We start from the raw sequence: 15,533 nt of genomic DNA on the forward strand, positions 1-15,533 counted from the left end.
CACTGAGATCGAGATCTAATTTTCAAGACAGACCTGTGTACATGTATTATTAAACAAAACAAAAAACAGAATTGCAGAGTGTAGGACAAATTCAAGACAAATTATTCAAGACATTCCACATGCAAATATAATAAGAAAGTCTACTAAGAAAAATAAGAGCAATCCCTATAAAATACATCAGTCAGCAAACCAAGTCGGTCCGATTTGAGTGAGTGTTGAAGCTTCTGTAAGGATTCAAGGTTCTTTATTGTCATGAGCACAACAAAACAGCAAGATGCAGATAAAGCGTACGTTAGGCTTGGGTCTAATATTGAATATTATTTTGTGAATATCGCCTCCCCGCAGGCAGCTGAACACGTCCAGCCTGCTGTGCGACTGCCAGCTGAAGTGGTTTCCCGTCTGGGTGGCGGAGCAAGCCTTCCTGCCCCGGGTCAACGCCAGCTGCGCCCACCCCCAGCCGCTGAAGGGCCGCAGCGTGTCCGCCGTCAGCCAGGACGAGTTCGTCTGTGGTGAGTGATGCAGAAAACACACCTTCACTAGAGTCAACTCTGCAATACTGCACATGTCTTAATGTGATTCTGTTTACTCCACTATGACCTTATTGACCAAGTCAACTTGGCTCGAGTCCCAAGTCAGTCTCAAGTCTTCAGGCTCAACTCTCAAGTCAAGTCCCAAGTCTAAATGTAGATTACCAAGTCAAGTCCAAGTCATTAATGTCAAGTCTCAAGTCTAAATGTAGAACAGCAAGTCAAGTCAGAACAAATCAAGAGTCCAGTATCAATTTAATATCTTAAAGAAAACTAAATATCTAGGACTTTTCAATGCAATATGGTTTTAATAGGATAAAAACTTGGTAAGAGCATCATGAGTTTGATTTCTAGAATCAGTTTCAACTTCAAAATTCAGAAAACAGAATTTAAATTCAGTCGTCCGCTGGAACAAATCTCATCACTTTCAATCTAAGTCATTTACACAAACACAAGATCTCAAGTCAAGACTTTAGAAACCTTTTCAAGTCATCAAAGTACAAGTCAGAGTCGAGTCCCAAGTCACCAGAACCCAAGTCAAGTCAAGTCTCAAGTCTTCTCCTCCTGCGTGACTCTCCACCTCTGACGCTCACACACTCTTCTCAGCGCCTTACTGCAGCGCTTGTTAAAAACAGCCGTTTATCCGTGGCAGGTTTTCCACGTATGAACTGACCCAGACTGTTCAGTATTTTCCCCTCAGACTCCTGAACGCTCTAATGAGTCTCATGAAGGAACGTTATGGAAATTCACTCTCGAGTTCTTCAGCTTTACCGGTTTTACTGTCGGAGGGAACTGCTTAGGAAATAATTCGGCCGAGTTTTTCCCCCCTTAAAATCTCATCATGCGAACCGGTTTTGCCTTAGTTATTAAAACTTTTCATAACTCGCGCAGTCTCTGGTCGTTCAGGTTGTTTGCACAGTGATGAAACACGGAGGCAGAGTGAGAGAAAAACAGATGGAAACACAGAAAGAAGGAAAAAGTCATAAATTTCAGCAGGAGAGATAAAAAATCCCCCCTAGGAGCAAAAACTTCTCACTTCAAAACAAACAAGAAACAAATATCAAGGTGATGCAAAAAATTTTTTAAAAAATCCAGGTGACTTTTAAAATTATATTGCAACGTGAAGATCATATTCTCAGTGTTGGGGAAGCTCAAGAAGTCAAATTTCAAGTAAAATTTGGGCAAATGGGGATTTAGGCTTGAACACACAGAGTCACAGACACACTGTAATATGTCGTATTTATTTATTATTTTAATGTAGGGCTGGGTTGAAATCAATATCACGATAATCATAAGGATTTTTTTCACATGTTAAGTAATCAAATGAATGTTCATCCCATTGAACTGAATGGTAATGTTAGGTGTGGTGTCAAACAAAATTGAAAATTTCAAATAATATTCCTACCAAACCTAATTTTATCAGAGTTTTTAAATAAAATGAGCTTCTTCTCATCAGTTCAGACAGCAGAATTATGTGTCATGATTTCCGAAAATCACCAGATCATCACCATATGATTCCACTGAGAGATAAACGATGATATTGAATTGTTGCTGCAGCGTTACTTGACCTCCGCCCCTCTCCTCTCCTCTCCCCCCAGACGACTTCCCGAAGCCTCAGATCACGGTGCAGCCGGAGACGCAGTCGGCCATCAGAGGCTCCAACGTGACGTTCGTCTGCTCCGCCGCCAGCTCCAGCGACTCGCCCATGACCTTCGCCTGGAAGAAAGACAACGAGGTCCTGAACGACGCCGAGATCCACAACCAGGCCCACCTGCGGGTCCAGGGCGCGGCGGGCGGGGCGGGCGGCGAGGCGGAGGTGACGGAGTACACCACCACCCTGCGGCTGCGCGGCGTGGAGTTCTCCAGCGAGGGCCGGTACCAGTGCGTCATCTCCAACCACTTCGGGTCCTCGTATTCCACCAAGGCCAAGCTCACCGTCAACAGTGAGTTCAGATGGGATCGGGCTCGGGCCGATATTCCATAATATAGAATATCGCGATATTTCACAAATATCGCGATATCTCACAAATATCGCGATATCTCACTATATCGAATATCGCGATATTTCACAATATTGAATATCGTGATGTTTCACAAATATCGAATATCGCGATATTTCACAAATATCGAATATCGCGATATTTCACAATATTGAATATTGCCGCGGAATATATTTTATGCGGTATCGAATATCGCAATGAAATGATGAATGGCAGGAATGAGCTAATTACACCAAATGGCCGTTGGTTTTGCTTGAATAGTAAGTTTCAAATTTCTTATTATTAATAATAGACTAGAAATTTGATGCAATTTTGAAGAAATAAAATAATATTTACACAAACACAAGATCTTTTGTCAAGACTTTAGAAACCTTTTCAAGTCATCAAAGTACAAGTCAGAGTCAAGTCCCAAGTCACCAGAACCCAAGTCAAGTCAAGTCTCAAGTCTTCTCTTCATGCATCAAGTCAAGTCTCAAGCGATTAAAACTGTGACTCGAGTCCAAGTCATGTGACTCGAGTCCAAGTCACGTGACCTCATGTGTACTCGTACATTTATACAGAACTGAACTTTGACTTAATGTCTCTTCGCAATTAATTTCCTGGCATCATTTTTCTTATACTGCCCGTTTATAGTTTAATTATTCATGTTCAGTCAGAAACAGGCTGGTTTTGCCAACTTTATTTCTTCATTTTGGTTTTCAAATTGGTCTTAAATTTAAATTCCAGGCAGCATTAAAAAGCCTTAAAATCTTAAATGAAGCTTTCTAAAACCTGCAGAGAGCCTGGTTTATCTCCCAGTGCCCGTCCAGCTTCTGCAGACTTATCTATCTATCTATCTATCTATCTATCTATCTATCTATCTGTCTATCTATCTGTCTATCTATCTATCTATCTGTCTATCTATCTATCTATCTGTCTATGTATCTATCTATCTGTCTATCTATCTATCTATCTGTCTATCTATCTATCTATCTATCTATTTGTCTATCTATCTATCTATCTATCTATCTATTTGTCTATCTATCTATCTATCTATCTATCTATCTATCTATGTATCTATCTATCTATCTATCTATGTATCTATCTATCTGTCTATCTATCTATCTATCTATCTATCTATCTATCTATCTATCTATCTATCTACCTATGTGATTGATTGATGATCTGATTGTACCTTGGATATTGACTGAATCTCATCTCTTCCTCATTCCCAGTGCTTCCCTCCTTCACCAAGATGCCCATGGACCTGAGTATCCGGGCGGGTGCCACGGCGCGGCTGGAGTGCGCGGCGGTCGGTCACCCGTCTCCTCAGATCGCCTGGCAGAAGGACGGAGGCACCGACTTCCCCGCCGCCCGCGAGCGCCGCATGCACGTGATGCCGGAGGACGACGTCTTCTTCATCGTGGACGTCAAGACGGAAGACATCGGCGTGTACAGCTGCACCGCCCAGAACACCGCCGGCGCCATCTCGGCTAACGCCACGCTAACCGTCCTGGGTGAGAACCGCTTTAAATTTTGATCGTTCCTCTTTTCCTGCTTTGATTCATTCTGATCCAGTCGAGACGGCTCCAGATGTTTCCTCCATTTTATGTTAAAAGGATTATAAGGATTATAAAAGACGAATAAGTCATGCTTGTGCTTTTGCTTTTATTTTATTTTGAGGTTTTTGTTTAATTATTATTTTATTGATGTCTAAAAGATATAACATCAGGCTGTATGAAAACATGACAGAAAAAACAACTGCATTATACATCTGTGGTTCATAAAAAGGATAAAAGTACAAAAAGAAAGAAAGAAAAACAATATAATGACTTTGATACAAGAAATATGAGAGATAATTAACATAAATAAGAAAATAAATAAGAAAAGTAATAACAAATAACAGAAGTGCAGGAGGGATTATTTAGGGAAAGATTTATCAAAGTGTTTGAAGAACGTTTCAGATATTTTGTTGTTAATTTAAAGATGTCAAAAGATATTTTATCTAGATGTCGGGTGTTTTGCGCTGCTCACCTCTGCCTCGTCCCTCACAGAGACGCCGTCCTTCCTGCGGCCGCTGATGGACCGCACCGTGGCGAAGGGCGAGACGGCCGTCCTGCAGTGCATCGCGGGCGGCAGCCCCCCCCCGCGCCTCAACTGGACCAAAGACGACAGCCCCCTGCTGGTGACCGAGCGCCACTTCTTCGCCGCCGCCAACCAGCTGCTCATCATCGTGGACGCGGCGGAGGCCGACGCGGGGAAGTACACCTGCGAGATGTCCAACGCGCTGGGCACCGAGCGGGGCAACGTCCGCCTGGCCGTCATCCCCAACCCCAACTGCGACTCGGGGGCGCAGGGCGGCGGCGGGGGGGTCGGCGCGGCGGGCGGGGCGGGGGCGGACGACGACGGCTGGACCACGGTGGGCATCGTCATCATCGCCGTGGTGTGCTGCGTGGTCGGCACCTCGCTGGTGTGGGTGGTCATCATCTACCACACCCGCCGCCGCAACGAGGACTGCAGCGTCACCAACACCGGTGAGGCTGCTGGGAGACGTCGGCCGGCTTACTCTGGGTCGAGAACCGCTCGGTGTGATTTTAACCTCTGTCCTTGTCCCCGCGCTGCAGATGAGACCAACCTGCCCGCCGACATCCCCAGCTACCTGTCCTCCCAGGGGACGCTGGCCGACCGGCAGGACGGCTACATCCCGTCCGAGAGCGGCAGCCACCAGTACATCGCCTCCTCCATCAGCGGCTTCTACCTGCAGCCCAAAGACATGAACGGTACGAGAACTCCCCCTCTCTGTTTCTGTCTCTCTCTCCAAAATAAAGCCTTCGGCAGCTTCTTATTCACGTGTTCCTCACATGATCGTGTCCGTCCGCTCAGGTCTCTGTCAGCTGGATACAGGAAGTGAAGCGGACATGGAGGCGGCCATCGATCCTCTGCTCTGTCACTATCAAGGACCGATCGGCTCGCTGCTTCGCCGGGACAACGTGTTCCCCCCCGACCCCGCGGAGGTCTTCACAGGTCTGCACATTTCCCCTCAGACAGGAAATGTTCTCTTGATCATCACGCTACGATAAAACTGTTACTGTTGTTTTGTTGTTTTCTTCCAAGACACAGAGTCCAAGTCTTAACCTGAAATATATCATTCAGTATCTCTAGAATATAGAGAACCCATTCTGTGAAAGAATTAAAGGATGAGTTTGGTGATTTTGGACCTATATTTAATTAGTCTCTTCCATAGTTGTTGGACCCACAGACAGTATTGTCTCCAGTATTGAGTCCAAACTGTTTGTCAGAATATCTCCAGAAAAGCCGTTTGCAGGCTCGAGAGGAAACGGAAAAGTTGCCATGTACAGAAATTAAAATTAGCTCTGATTTCATGACTCACGTCCTCCATTACGCAACTTTCACTAATCGGGAAACCACAGAACTATTTTTCTCTGCCGCAGCACAGAGCGCTGTGGGGTGAAAGGCGGGTCCCGGCGGAGCGATCTAGTTCTGGGCGGTCGGGTCAGATCGTAAACAGTAGAGTTCGGTAGGAGACGATCCGCCGAGTGGAAACGGTCGGTGCTGCCGCTTTCCGGGCCGCGGAGAGAAATACGACGGTCGCTCTTCAACTGACAGCTGACTGGAGACAATACTGTCTGTGGGTCCAAGAACTACAGACAATACTGTCTGTGGGTCCAAGAACTACAGACAATACTGTCTGTGGGTCCAAGAACTACAGGAGGAAGAGAGGAATTATATATAGGAACAAAATCGAAAAAATTTGCACAGCGAGACAATACAAGTTCTGATTGGCCAATGAACACATTCAGAAGTCTGTTATTTCTGAATAACAAACTGCTAGTAGGAATCACCTGTTTTCCGTGTCACTCATCACCTGTCCTCCTTCAGGCTGCTCCCTGGACCAGCGGCCGGTCTGCGTCGACTCGTACGGCGGCGGTCTGACCGGCTCCAGGAGGAAGGACTGCTTCCCGTGCGGCGGGCTGCTGTCCGACCCCTTCGACCTCTGCTCCTCCGGCGTCCTGATGCAGCTTCCCAACGCCGGCCTCCACCTCGGCCCCGCCCACCAGCAGGGGGACCGCCCCCCGTCCGCCGACGAGGGAGACGGGAGCGACTACGGCCGAACTCATGAGCGGCTTTCCCCGTCCAGCACCTTCATGGGTAAATCTGAAGATAAAAATAAATCCAAGTAATTTAGAGAAAAGAAAAGAAGATTTTGCCTAATGCCGTGAAACTGAACATAAGTGCGATCTGATCTGACCTTCCCTCCTCCTCCTCCTCCTCCTCCTCCTCCTCCTCCTCCTCCTCCTCCTCCTCCTCTCTCAGGAACCTTTGGGAAAGCCCCCTGGAGGCCTCAGCAGGACCTGTATCCAGGGTTTGGGCCTCCGCTGGCCGTGCACAACGGAATAACTCTCCATGAGAACCCGTACGCCGCTCTGGACGCCGATTCGGACCGCGAGGAGAGCGGCGGCGGCGGCGGCGGCGGCGGCGGCGGCGGCGTGTACGAACAGCCGTTTGACAGCGGCAGGACTGACCCCACCCCGCACGGCCGGGCCAGCACGTAGCTGGAAATCCGCCCGGCGACAAGGACCGAGCTTCTGTTTGCTCGTTTTTCATGAAGACGACGACGACCAAAAAACTAAAATTTCTACCTCACTGAACGGACATTTTTGCAATAAAAGGACTCAACGAGTGAATGTAAAGGACGATGCGTTCGAAAAAAAAAGCATGAGGAGAAGATCAACAGCAAAGACTGTTCTTATGGGATACAGCTTCAGTTAAATAATATAGATGAATATATACGTTTTTTATATAAAGTTTATTATATTTTGTAAATTAATTGTGTACAAACAGATACAAGAAAGGTAAGCAAAAAACAACAGACTGAGTATTTTGTGCCATGCAGCTCTGCCTGTTCAGTTATTCCAGCCTGAGCTTTTGTTTTGCTTTGAATGAAGCAACGATTTGCACATAAACAATAAAACACCTTAACATGTGCTGCTGCATCCACTGAGCTGCTGCGAGTCGTCACTGATCCCACTGTCTGCACCATGCAGGACATTTATTTCTGTTGTAGAAGACATGGAGAGAGAGAGAGAGAGAGAGAGAGAGAGAGAGAGAGAGAGAGAGAGAGAGAGAGAGAGAGAGAGAGAGAGAGAGAGAGAGAGAGAGAGAGAGAGAGAGAGAGAGAGAGAGAGTGTGTGTGTGTGTGTGTGTGTGTGTGGAAGGGGGGGGGTTGGAATAAAGACTGGCTTTTTAGAGCAGAACCACAGACCGCCAAGGACGGTACATGTCTGTCATCAGTCAGCCCCCCCACAGAGAGAGAGAGAGAGAGAGAGAGTTTGGATTGAGCTGCATTGAACCAGATTATCATAAAAGCAAGCTATAACTTTGTTAAGTGACATAGAATTACGTCTCTTATTATTTTCATTAGTAGTAGTAGCAGTAGTAATTGGGTTAGCAGCCTAGTATATTAGTAATAGTGTGAGAGATGCTTGGCTGTTTCACTGTAACTGTGTTTGGGTTTCTGTCAGCTGAAATATAAAAGTCCATATAAGGAAAGTCCAGGAAAGGATCATTAGCGTTAAAGCTGGTCCAATACACTACTGCTACTATTACTACTAGTACTACTTTTAATACTACTATTACTGCTACTATTACTACTACTACTACTACTACTTTTAATACTACTATTACTGCTACTACTACTACTGTACAATTACTGTTACAACTACTTCTACTATTACTCCTACTGCTAGTACAACTATTACTACTGCTGCTATTATTGCCACTATTACTATTACTATTGGTCCAATTAGTACTATTACTTTCACTGTTACTACTACTACTATTGCTATTACTACAACTATTACCACCACTATTACCAATTTGCTACTACTGCTAATAATAATAGACATGATAATTATATGTCACTTAACAAAGTTACAGATCGGTTTTATAATAATCTGGCACAATGCAACTCAATCCAGGTTTTTTTCTCTCTCTCTCTCTCTCTCTCTCTCTCTCTCTCTCTCTCTCTCTCTCTCTCTCTCTCTCTCTCTCTCTCTCTCTCTCTCTCTCTCTCTCTCTCTCTCTCTCTCTGACTCACCCCCCTCCCCCTCTCTCGCCGGTCGGTTTGTTGTTTCAGCCTCTCCTCTGCAGCATGAGGGAGAAAGGTGTGCTTGTGCAGCCTCGCCTCGCTGTTGAAACTTGCTGTTGGAAAGCGTCCTGCGGCTCGCCGTGTGTTTACCGGACGGCAGATCCACTGTGGGGCCGCCGGCCGGTCGGAGGGGATCCGGTCACGCTCCCCGCTCGAGGACGCTAGGTTTCAGCCTCACATGTAATCCGGCAGCGTGGAAAGATTTAGATTGAAAAGCAGTAAAACGGACTTCATCTTGTCATAACGATCCGCACCGACAGCTCTGTGTGTTTGGACTCCCGCTCCCGCTGAGCTTGTGTGTGGAAACGCTGACGATGAGATTTGCTTTCATAGGTTCTGTTATTTCGTTCTCATCCTCCTGCCCGAGTAATGTTTGAGGACACCTGGCTGCTGGTGCGCCGGTTCGTATGAGTTTACCCCGCCGTAGAGGAATGAGGCGGTTTGTTGGAAGTCTTGCCAGTTCTTTGAGCGGCTTGCGATTAAGACAAGATGGCGGAGCCACACACAGCCAAACACCTGGGAAACAGCTGCTGCTGCTGCTGAGGCAACGTTCAGACCGAGGTCCACTTCTGACAAATAACTTATCTCAGTGTGGAGTCCCATCAGTTTAGAGCCGGATCCAAGTCTAACAAACCTGACCTGCAGGACGGATGATGTGTGACAGATGATAAACCTGAATTCCTCAAGTCCTGATAGAACTGACTTGTTGAGGAAAAGATGGTGATACACTACCAGTCAAGTTTGGACACACATTTTCTTTATTTTTACTATTTTCCACATTTTAGAATAACAGTAAAGACTCAAAACTATGAAATAACACAAATGGAATTATGCAGCGACCAAAAAAGTGTAAAACAAATCCAAACTATCTTATATTTTAGATTCTTTGCCTTGATGGAAAGGCAAAGGCTTTGGAAAGAAATTCATACATAGGATCAACTTCACTATTTATATTTGTCTAAGAAACTCATTTCAAGCATTTAAGCAGAATCCTTTAGATCAAAATGGATTTAAGAAAAATCAGTCAGGTGTCCAGACTGGTGACTGGTGGTGTTTGAGTGACACGTTGTATTATCTGAGAGTAAACTAAGTGATGTATGATGAGCTGATGATGTGTGGAAGATGTTCAGAAACAAGATGTCAGCCCAGAACAGTCTCTGTATGATAATGAGCTGCTTTTAGGAGTTGTGGTTGTAGTTTTTTGTCTTCTCAGCAGCTCCACCCTAAAACACTTTAACACCGTTATATAACAGCTGTTAGTGATGAACTTCTCATTCCTGCTCCATTCAGTAGTTAGTTGTGTTTCTCTTCTTGGTGGATAACCGGCCAATCGTAGACGAGGTGACGTCACCTCCAGATATTTATAGTTTGATATGAGAAAATGTTTCAGGATGTAAAACATCAGCGGTAAACGTCAGGTTTTGGTGTCAGTCCCTCAGAATCAAAGAGCGAGGGCTTCTTTCTAGAGCCGCCATTTTGCACCGAGAGACGTTCAACAATCATACAGGGAGAAATCCATCGTAGAAGAGGAGAGAGACCAGTTTCTCCACCCACAGGAGCAGGAGAGAGACCAGAATGCACTGCAGCAGAGAGACAGGCTGGAGTTTGAGGAAGAGTTGTGCCTCTCGCTTTTTCTAGAATGGAAAAACTCTTGCTCTTACTATGCTATCACTATCTCTCTCTCCACCTAAACGTTCTGAAAGCAACAAGTTCACGCCCTTTCTTTGGGGGTTATCGAAAGGCATTCTGGGAAATGTAGTAAATCACTTAACTGCAGTAGAAGTAGACGAGGCAGGTTGAGGGAAAGTGGGTTCAACAAAAAAAGCAAATTACAACACTTCATCAGTGAATAACTCCTGGAATGAATTGAACATCACAGATTGATGATGTATAACAGTGGGAAAGGATTTGAGGGGATTTTTCCTTTAATTTCCTCTACTCTCTCCTCTGTGGGAAGGAAAGTGCTTCTTATTCACTTCATCATCCAGATTTTAGGAGCTGGACCGGTGGATTCAAACCAGCAACCTTCCTCTCACAATCCCTCCTTTCGATGAGGACTTGCCACTTGTTGGCAAGGCTTTACACTCGACTGAACTACACGTGTTGTAATTAAGAGTGTGGCAGTAATTCACCTCCAAACATGTCGGTGACGGTTTATTTATTCCTTTTGGAAAGTCTCCGAAACAACTGCAATCGAGAAACGACTTGCGCCTTAACAAGGGAGCGAGGCGGAGCCGCTGTGGATCCAGGAGTCTCCCAGCCTTCGCCCCTCCAGCCGGGGGGAAAAAGAAAACACCGGCCAGATTGCAGAATAATTTCCCCTCTTTGATTTCGGCTCCAGAGAAATGAGACAGGAAGTTGACTATTCCTCCAGACCACCAATGGCTGGCAGCCGGCTGACTGAGTCCGCTGCCCCCCCCCCCACCCCGGTCTCAGATCAGCTCTCTGACCCCTCGGCGATTCGCAGTAAGCGGTCCGATGCTGATCCGGGGTCAGCTCGTCGGGCCGTCTCTGCCCTCCCCGCCCCAGCGACCGAGCCAAGAAAATGAATCCAGCATGCCAGGCCTTATCTCACTGCCAGACACTCTGAATTTCGTAGCTAATTTGCCTTCATTGTTGCCAGATGTGGCGACCCGGAGACAGATGTTTATTATATTAAATAGCTGCGGGGCGGCTCGCAGAAATTATTATTCTTTTGTTGTTGTGAGGCTCAGGAAATCTGCGGGGGGAACGGTGTCTGACGTTTACTACCTCCTCAATATCGCTGCGCTGGTTTCAACATTAGTTACACTTTCTGAAAGACAATCAGCTTCAGTTCGAGGAAGAAAATGATAAATGAGGTCATGCTGTCTCTGGATCAGACGAGCCTCCTGTCGACAGCCTGCTGAACACGATCCAGCAGGATTTGTCGTGTTGCGTTCATAGCCATGTTCAGCCGTTGACGGTGTTCGCTCTTGGTCGGCTGACTGTGATCTTCCCCTTCACGATACAACGTTTAGATGGTTCCCAGATCATCGAGCGAGCCTGATGAGACTCTTTCACCGCGTCAGACCGCAGAAACACAGCGCTCCATCCCGCACCAGCCTGGAACACTTAGCTGCAGAAATCCCACGGTCGTATAATATGTTCACACGAGCTGCCATCCATACGAATCCCACCAGACCCCACCAGACACCATGAGACCCCACCAGACCCCACAAGACCCCATCAGACCCCTCCAGACCCCATCAGAACCCATCAGAACCCACCAGACACCATCAGAACCCACCAGACCCCATCAGAACCCATGAGACCCCATCCCACCAGACCCCACTAGACACCATTAAACCCCACCAGACCCCTCCAGACCCCATTAGAACCCGCCAGAACCGACCAGACCTCACCAGACCCCATCAGACCCCACCAGAACTCACCAGAACCCATGAGACCCCATGAAACCCCACCAGACCCCATCAGAACCCATGAGACCCCATCCCACCAGACCCCATGAAACCCCACCAGACCCCATCAGACCCGACCAGAACCCACCAGTACCCACCAGACTCCACCAGACTCCATCAGACCCCACCAGACCCAATCAGACCCCACCAGACTCCATCAGAACCCATGAGACCCCACCAGAACCCATGAGACCCCACCAGCACCCACCAGAACCCATTAGACACCATCAGAACCCACCAGACCCCACCAGACCCCACCAGAACCCATGAGACCCCACCAGACCCCATCAGACCCCACCAGAACTCACCAGAACCCATCAGAACCCATGAGACCCCACCAAACCCCACCATGGATCCCATCAGAACCCACCAGAACCTATCAGACCCCTTCAGACAGCACCAGAACCAATGAGACCCCACCAGACCCCACCACACCCCACCAGAACCCATGAGACCCCATCAGACCCCCTGCCCAAATCTCTTATTCTCTCTCCAATCCGGCTCTTTTATATGATTAAAAGCAACATACAAGAGTTTTGCGTCTTGCAGATGTTGCAATAAATCACCGGTTGGCCCAGCCTCTGCAACTGGCTGCCTGACAAATGTTCCACAATAACTTCAGCCCCCACCCCCACCCCACCCCACCCTTCCAGTAAAAAAGAAAAGAGGTTTGAAAAAAAAAAAGTCTGGAATTTCTACCCGGCTGCTTGTAACTCTTTCGGGCCAATTGTAAACTCTCAGCCGTGTCAGCACAGGTGGAAACCTGAGGGGTCGTAAATGAAAACATAAAAAAACGCCCACTGCAGGCTTTCTCTTTCCCAACAACGTCTTAAACGCCCCGCCGTCCGGGCCAGCCCTCCACTGTGACTAATTCCACACAAAACGAGGGCTAAATCAGTCAGGCTGCCTGTGTCTGTGTGTGTGTGTGTGTGTGTGTGTGTGTGGACGGCGGTAACCGACACCCCCGCGCCTGTAAAAGACACAACCATAATGGCCGAGACGAAGACCGAGGTCGTGAATCACACTCTCCGAGGCTTTCAGAAGACGCTGCCTGGACAAAACCAAACTCTTTTCTCCTCTCCTGCTGCTTTTCACGCTGATTCTGAAGTGTTGGGGGGAAAGTCAGTCGGTGGTAGTTTGTTCCTCAGAACCTTCAAATGCAATTTTTCCTATTTCTGTAGGTTATTTCCATCAGGAGAGTCTGATTTTGAAGGATGAATGATGAGTTTTTATTGCATGATTGAGTTTACAGAAGAGTCTAGAAGTTACAGAAAAGGCTTTGGCCATTAGAAAGCATCGTAAAATAGATTTCCCCCCCAAAAAATAAATGTTATGATTTCTTACCTCACCTGGGAGTAGGGCTGGGCGATACGGTTGTAATCAATATCACAATATTTTAATGTTCATCCCATTGAACTGAATAGTAATGTTAGGTGTGATGCCAAATAAAAGTAAAATTTTCAAATAATATTCCTTAAAATGTTTCATTCCTCATTTTCTCAGAGTTTTACAATAAAATGAGCTTGTTATCATCAGTTCAGACAGCAGAATTGTGTGCCATATCATCACCATATGATAATATGGAATAAACGATACTATTGAATTATCGCCCAGCACTACCTGGGAGAAATCAATGACTAATATGTGATAGACATAAAAGTTGGTAGATAGTTGAAGTCTTCCTGATTGAAATTTCGCTAAAGTTTCATTTCATGTCTTGTTTGAATTTAGGGCAAAGAAATTTCTCTGCATCACGCCATCAACCTCTATACAGTTTTGACCCTCAGTGCCATCCTTAGACTTACACTATATGAACATTATGTGATTAATAACCCTTATAGTCATCTAATTCTTCCTTTACTTAATTTGAAATGACCATTTCTAGTTCTGACAATCCTTATTTAAACCCAGTCAAGCTGACAGTGGAACGCCTCTCCATTCCCTGCCAGGTTTGGTTTTGGATGGAGGTTTGGGATATTTTCTGGTGTGTATTTTGAAGGACGGGACTGAAGGCATGAGGCTCACAGTAAGTCTGACTGTTGAGATTTATGAGGGTGACGGTCTTCCCCGCACCTGGGACGCCTCGGGAGTCTTTGTTTCGCTTTTACAGCTTTACAAAATGTCTTCTTGTTTCGCTACCGGACAGATATGTGACACCAGGAGGCTGCAGAGGAGAGAAGTCACATTCTGATGTTGTGTTTGTCAAAGAGAAAGTTTGGTCTCACGAGGTGTTTAATCCATAATACTTCATCACTGACTGTGTACTGTGCAAGTACTAGTGTATTTTCAGAATCGGGTATCAACAGAATTTGTAACCGCGTAAAATATTCTAAATACAAGTAAATATAACTGTATTCTGAAAAAAACAACAACAACAACAACAAAATAATGTGTTCTGATTACTGATATTTGTGAAAAATTAGGGCACTACTTATGGGAAAACTTAAAAAAAAAATGAGAAACTCAAGAGATAAACTGTGTTATAAAATGTGGCACAGAAGAAATTTTGTGTTTGTTTGCAAACCTTAAATTTCCTACTTTTTCTCATCTGTGCCGTTACATCTCAAATATGACAAAGCAATCTGAAAGTAACTGAAAGTAATCAGAATACATGAGTCTGGGTAATCCTTTGGATCGTGTTACTGATTACAATTTTCTAACCCTAACCCTAACCCTAAATCTAACCCTAACTCTAACCCTAGTAGCTGTAATGGAAAACATTTTTTAAGTAACCTACTCAACCCTGGATATTTCATATCCAACTATAAATTGAAATCAAAATGAATTGATTCCACCAACTTCAATCAGTGCAAACAACATGTATTTCCCCATGGAGGATCATTAAAGTTTCCTCTCATATGCTTGCACAGTACAACAGAGCAAACAGCACAACATTCAGAAACCTCAGGTATGCTCGCTAAATTTAGACACAGAGCCTGCGGTCCGGGCGTCAGACACCTCAGGAATAAATCTGCATTCAAGTGTCGTCAGATTTACGGTCTGAAGGAGTTTCCGACACGAAGAGCCACATGAACTCCTGAGACTGTCGGATGATCAAGTCGGAGAAATCAGGATTGTAGATGCAGCAGGAAGTGGCCGAGTTGTGACGTCATCGCTCTTTCCAACATGGCTGAACAGAGCGCAGAGTCGTACGTCAACATAAGAAATTTCATACAATAAAGCCAAAAATGAACCACAAGAACAAATTTAAAAGACCTGGATATTCCTTGATAACTATAGTGCTGTGGCATTCAATTTCCTGTGATATTTACATTCATAATCCCCTGAAATAGCTGAAGATTTCTTGCTAGCTAGGCTATCGCTAGCTCGCTTGCTAACGTAGGAATAGCAAACAGCCTCGTTGGTACAGAAGGAAAGAAATGAACAGCCACACATACAGCAGACACTCGCCTCCATC

The 15,533-nt window shown here is 45.8% G+C and overlaps 1 protein-coding gene across 1 annotated transcript in view; it reads left to right on the plus strand.

Annotated features, from left to right (window-relative positions):
• The window catches only part of lrig3 (leucine-rich repeats and immunoglobulin-like domains 3), a 31,206-nt gene extending 23,694 nt beyond the window's left edge, over nucleotides 1-7,512 (plus strand). Inside the window, exons 12-19 of the mRNA XM_071926914.2 lie at nucleotides 346-509; nucleotides 2,126-2,470; nucleotides 3,742-4,023; nucleotides 4,561-5,040; nucleotides 5,131-5,286; nucleotides 5,390-5,530; nucleotides 6,407-6,676; nucleotides 6,842-7,512. Of these exons, the coding sequence (XP_071783015.2) occupies nucleotides 346-509; nucleotides 2,126-2,470; nucleotides 3,742-4,023; nucleotides 4,561-5,040; nucleotides 5,131-5,286; nucleotides 5,390-5,530; nucleotides 6,407-6,676; nucleotides 6,842-7,080 (2,077 nt within the window). The 3' untranslated portion in view covers nucleotides 7,081-7,512. The remainder of the gene's footprint in view (nucleotides 1-345; nucleotides 510-2,125; nucleotides 2,471-3,741; nucleotides 4,024-4,560; nucleotides 5,041-5,130; nucleotides 5,287-5,389; nucleotides 5,531-6,406; nucleotides 6,677-6,841) is intronic.
• Nucleotides 7,513-15,533: the final 8,021 nt, after the last annotated feature.

This window comes from Centroberyx gerrardi, chromosome 24 (genome assembly GCF_048128805.1).
Source record: "Centroberyx gerrardi isolate f3 chromosome 24, fCenGer3.hap1.cur.20231027, whole genome shotgun sequence".
Classification (NCBI taxonomy): Eukaryota; Metazoa; Chordata; class Actinopteri; order Beryciformes; family Berycidae; genus Centroberyx; species Centroberyx gerrardi.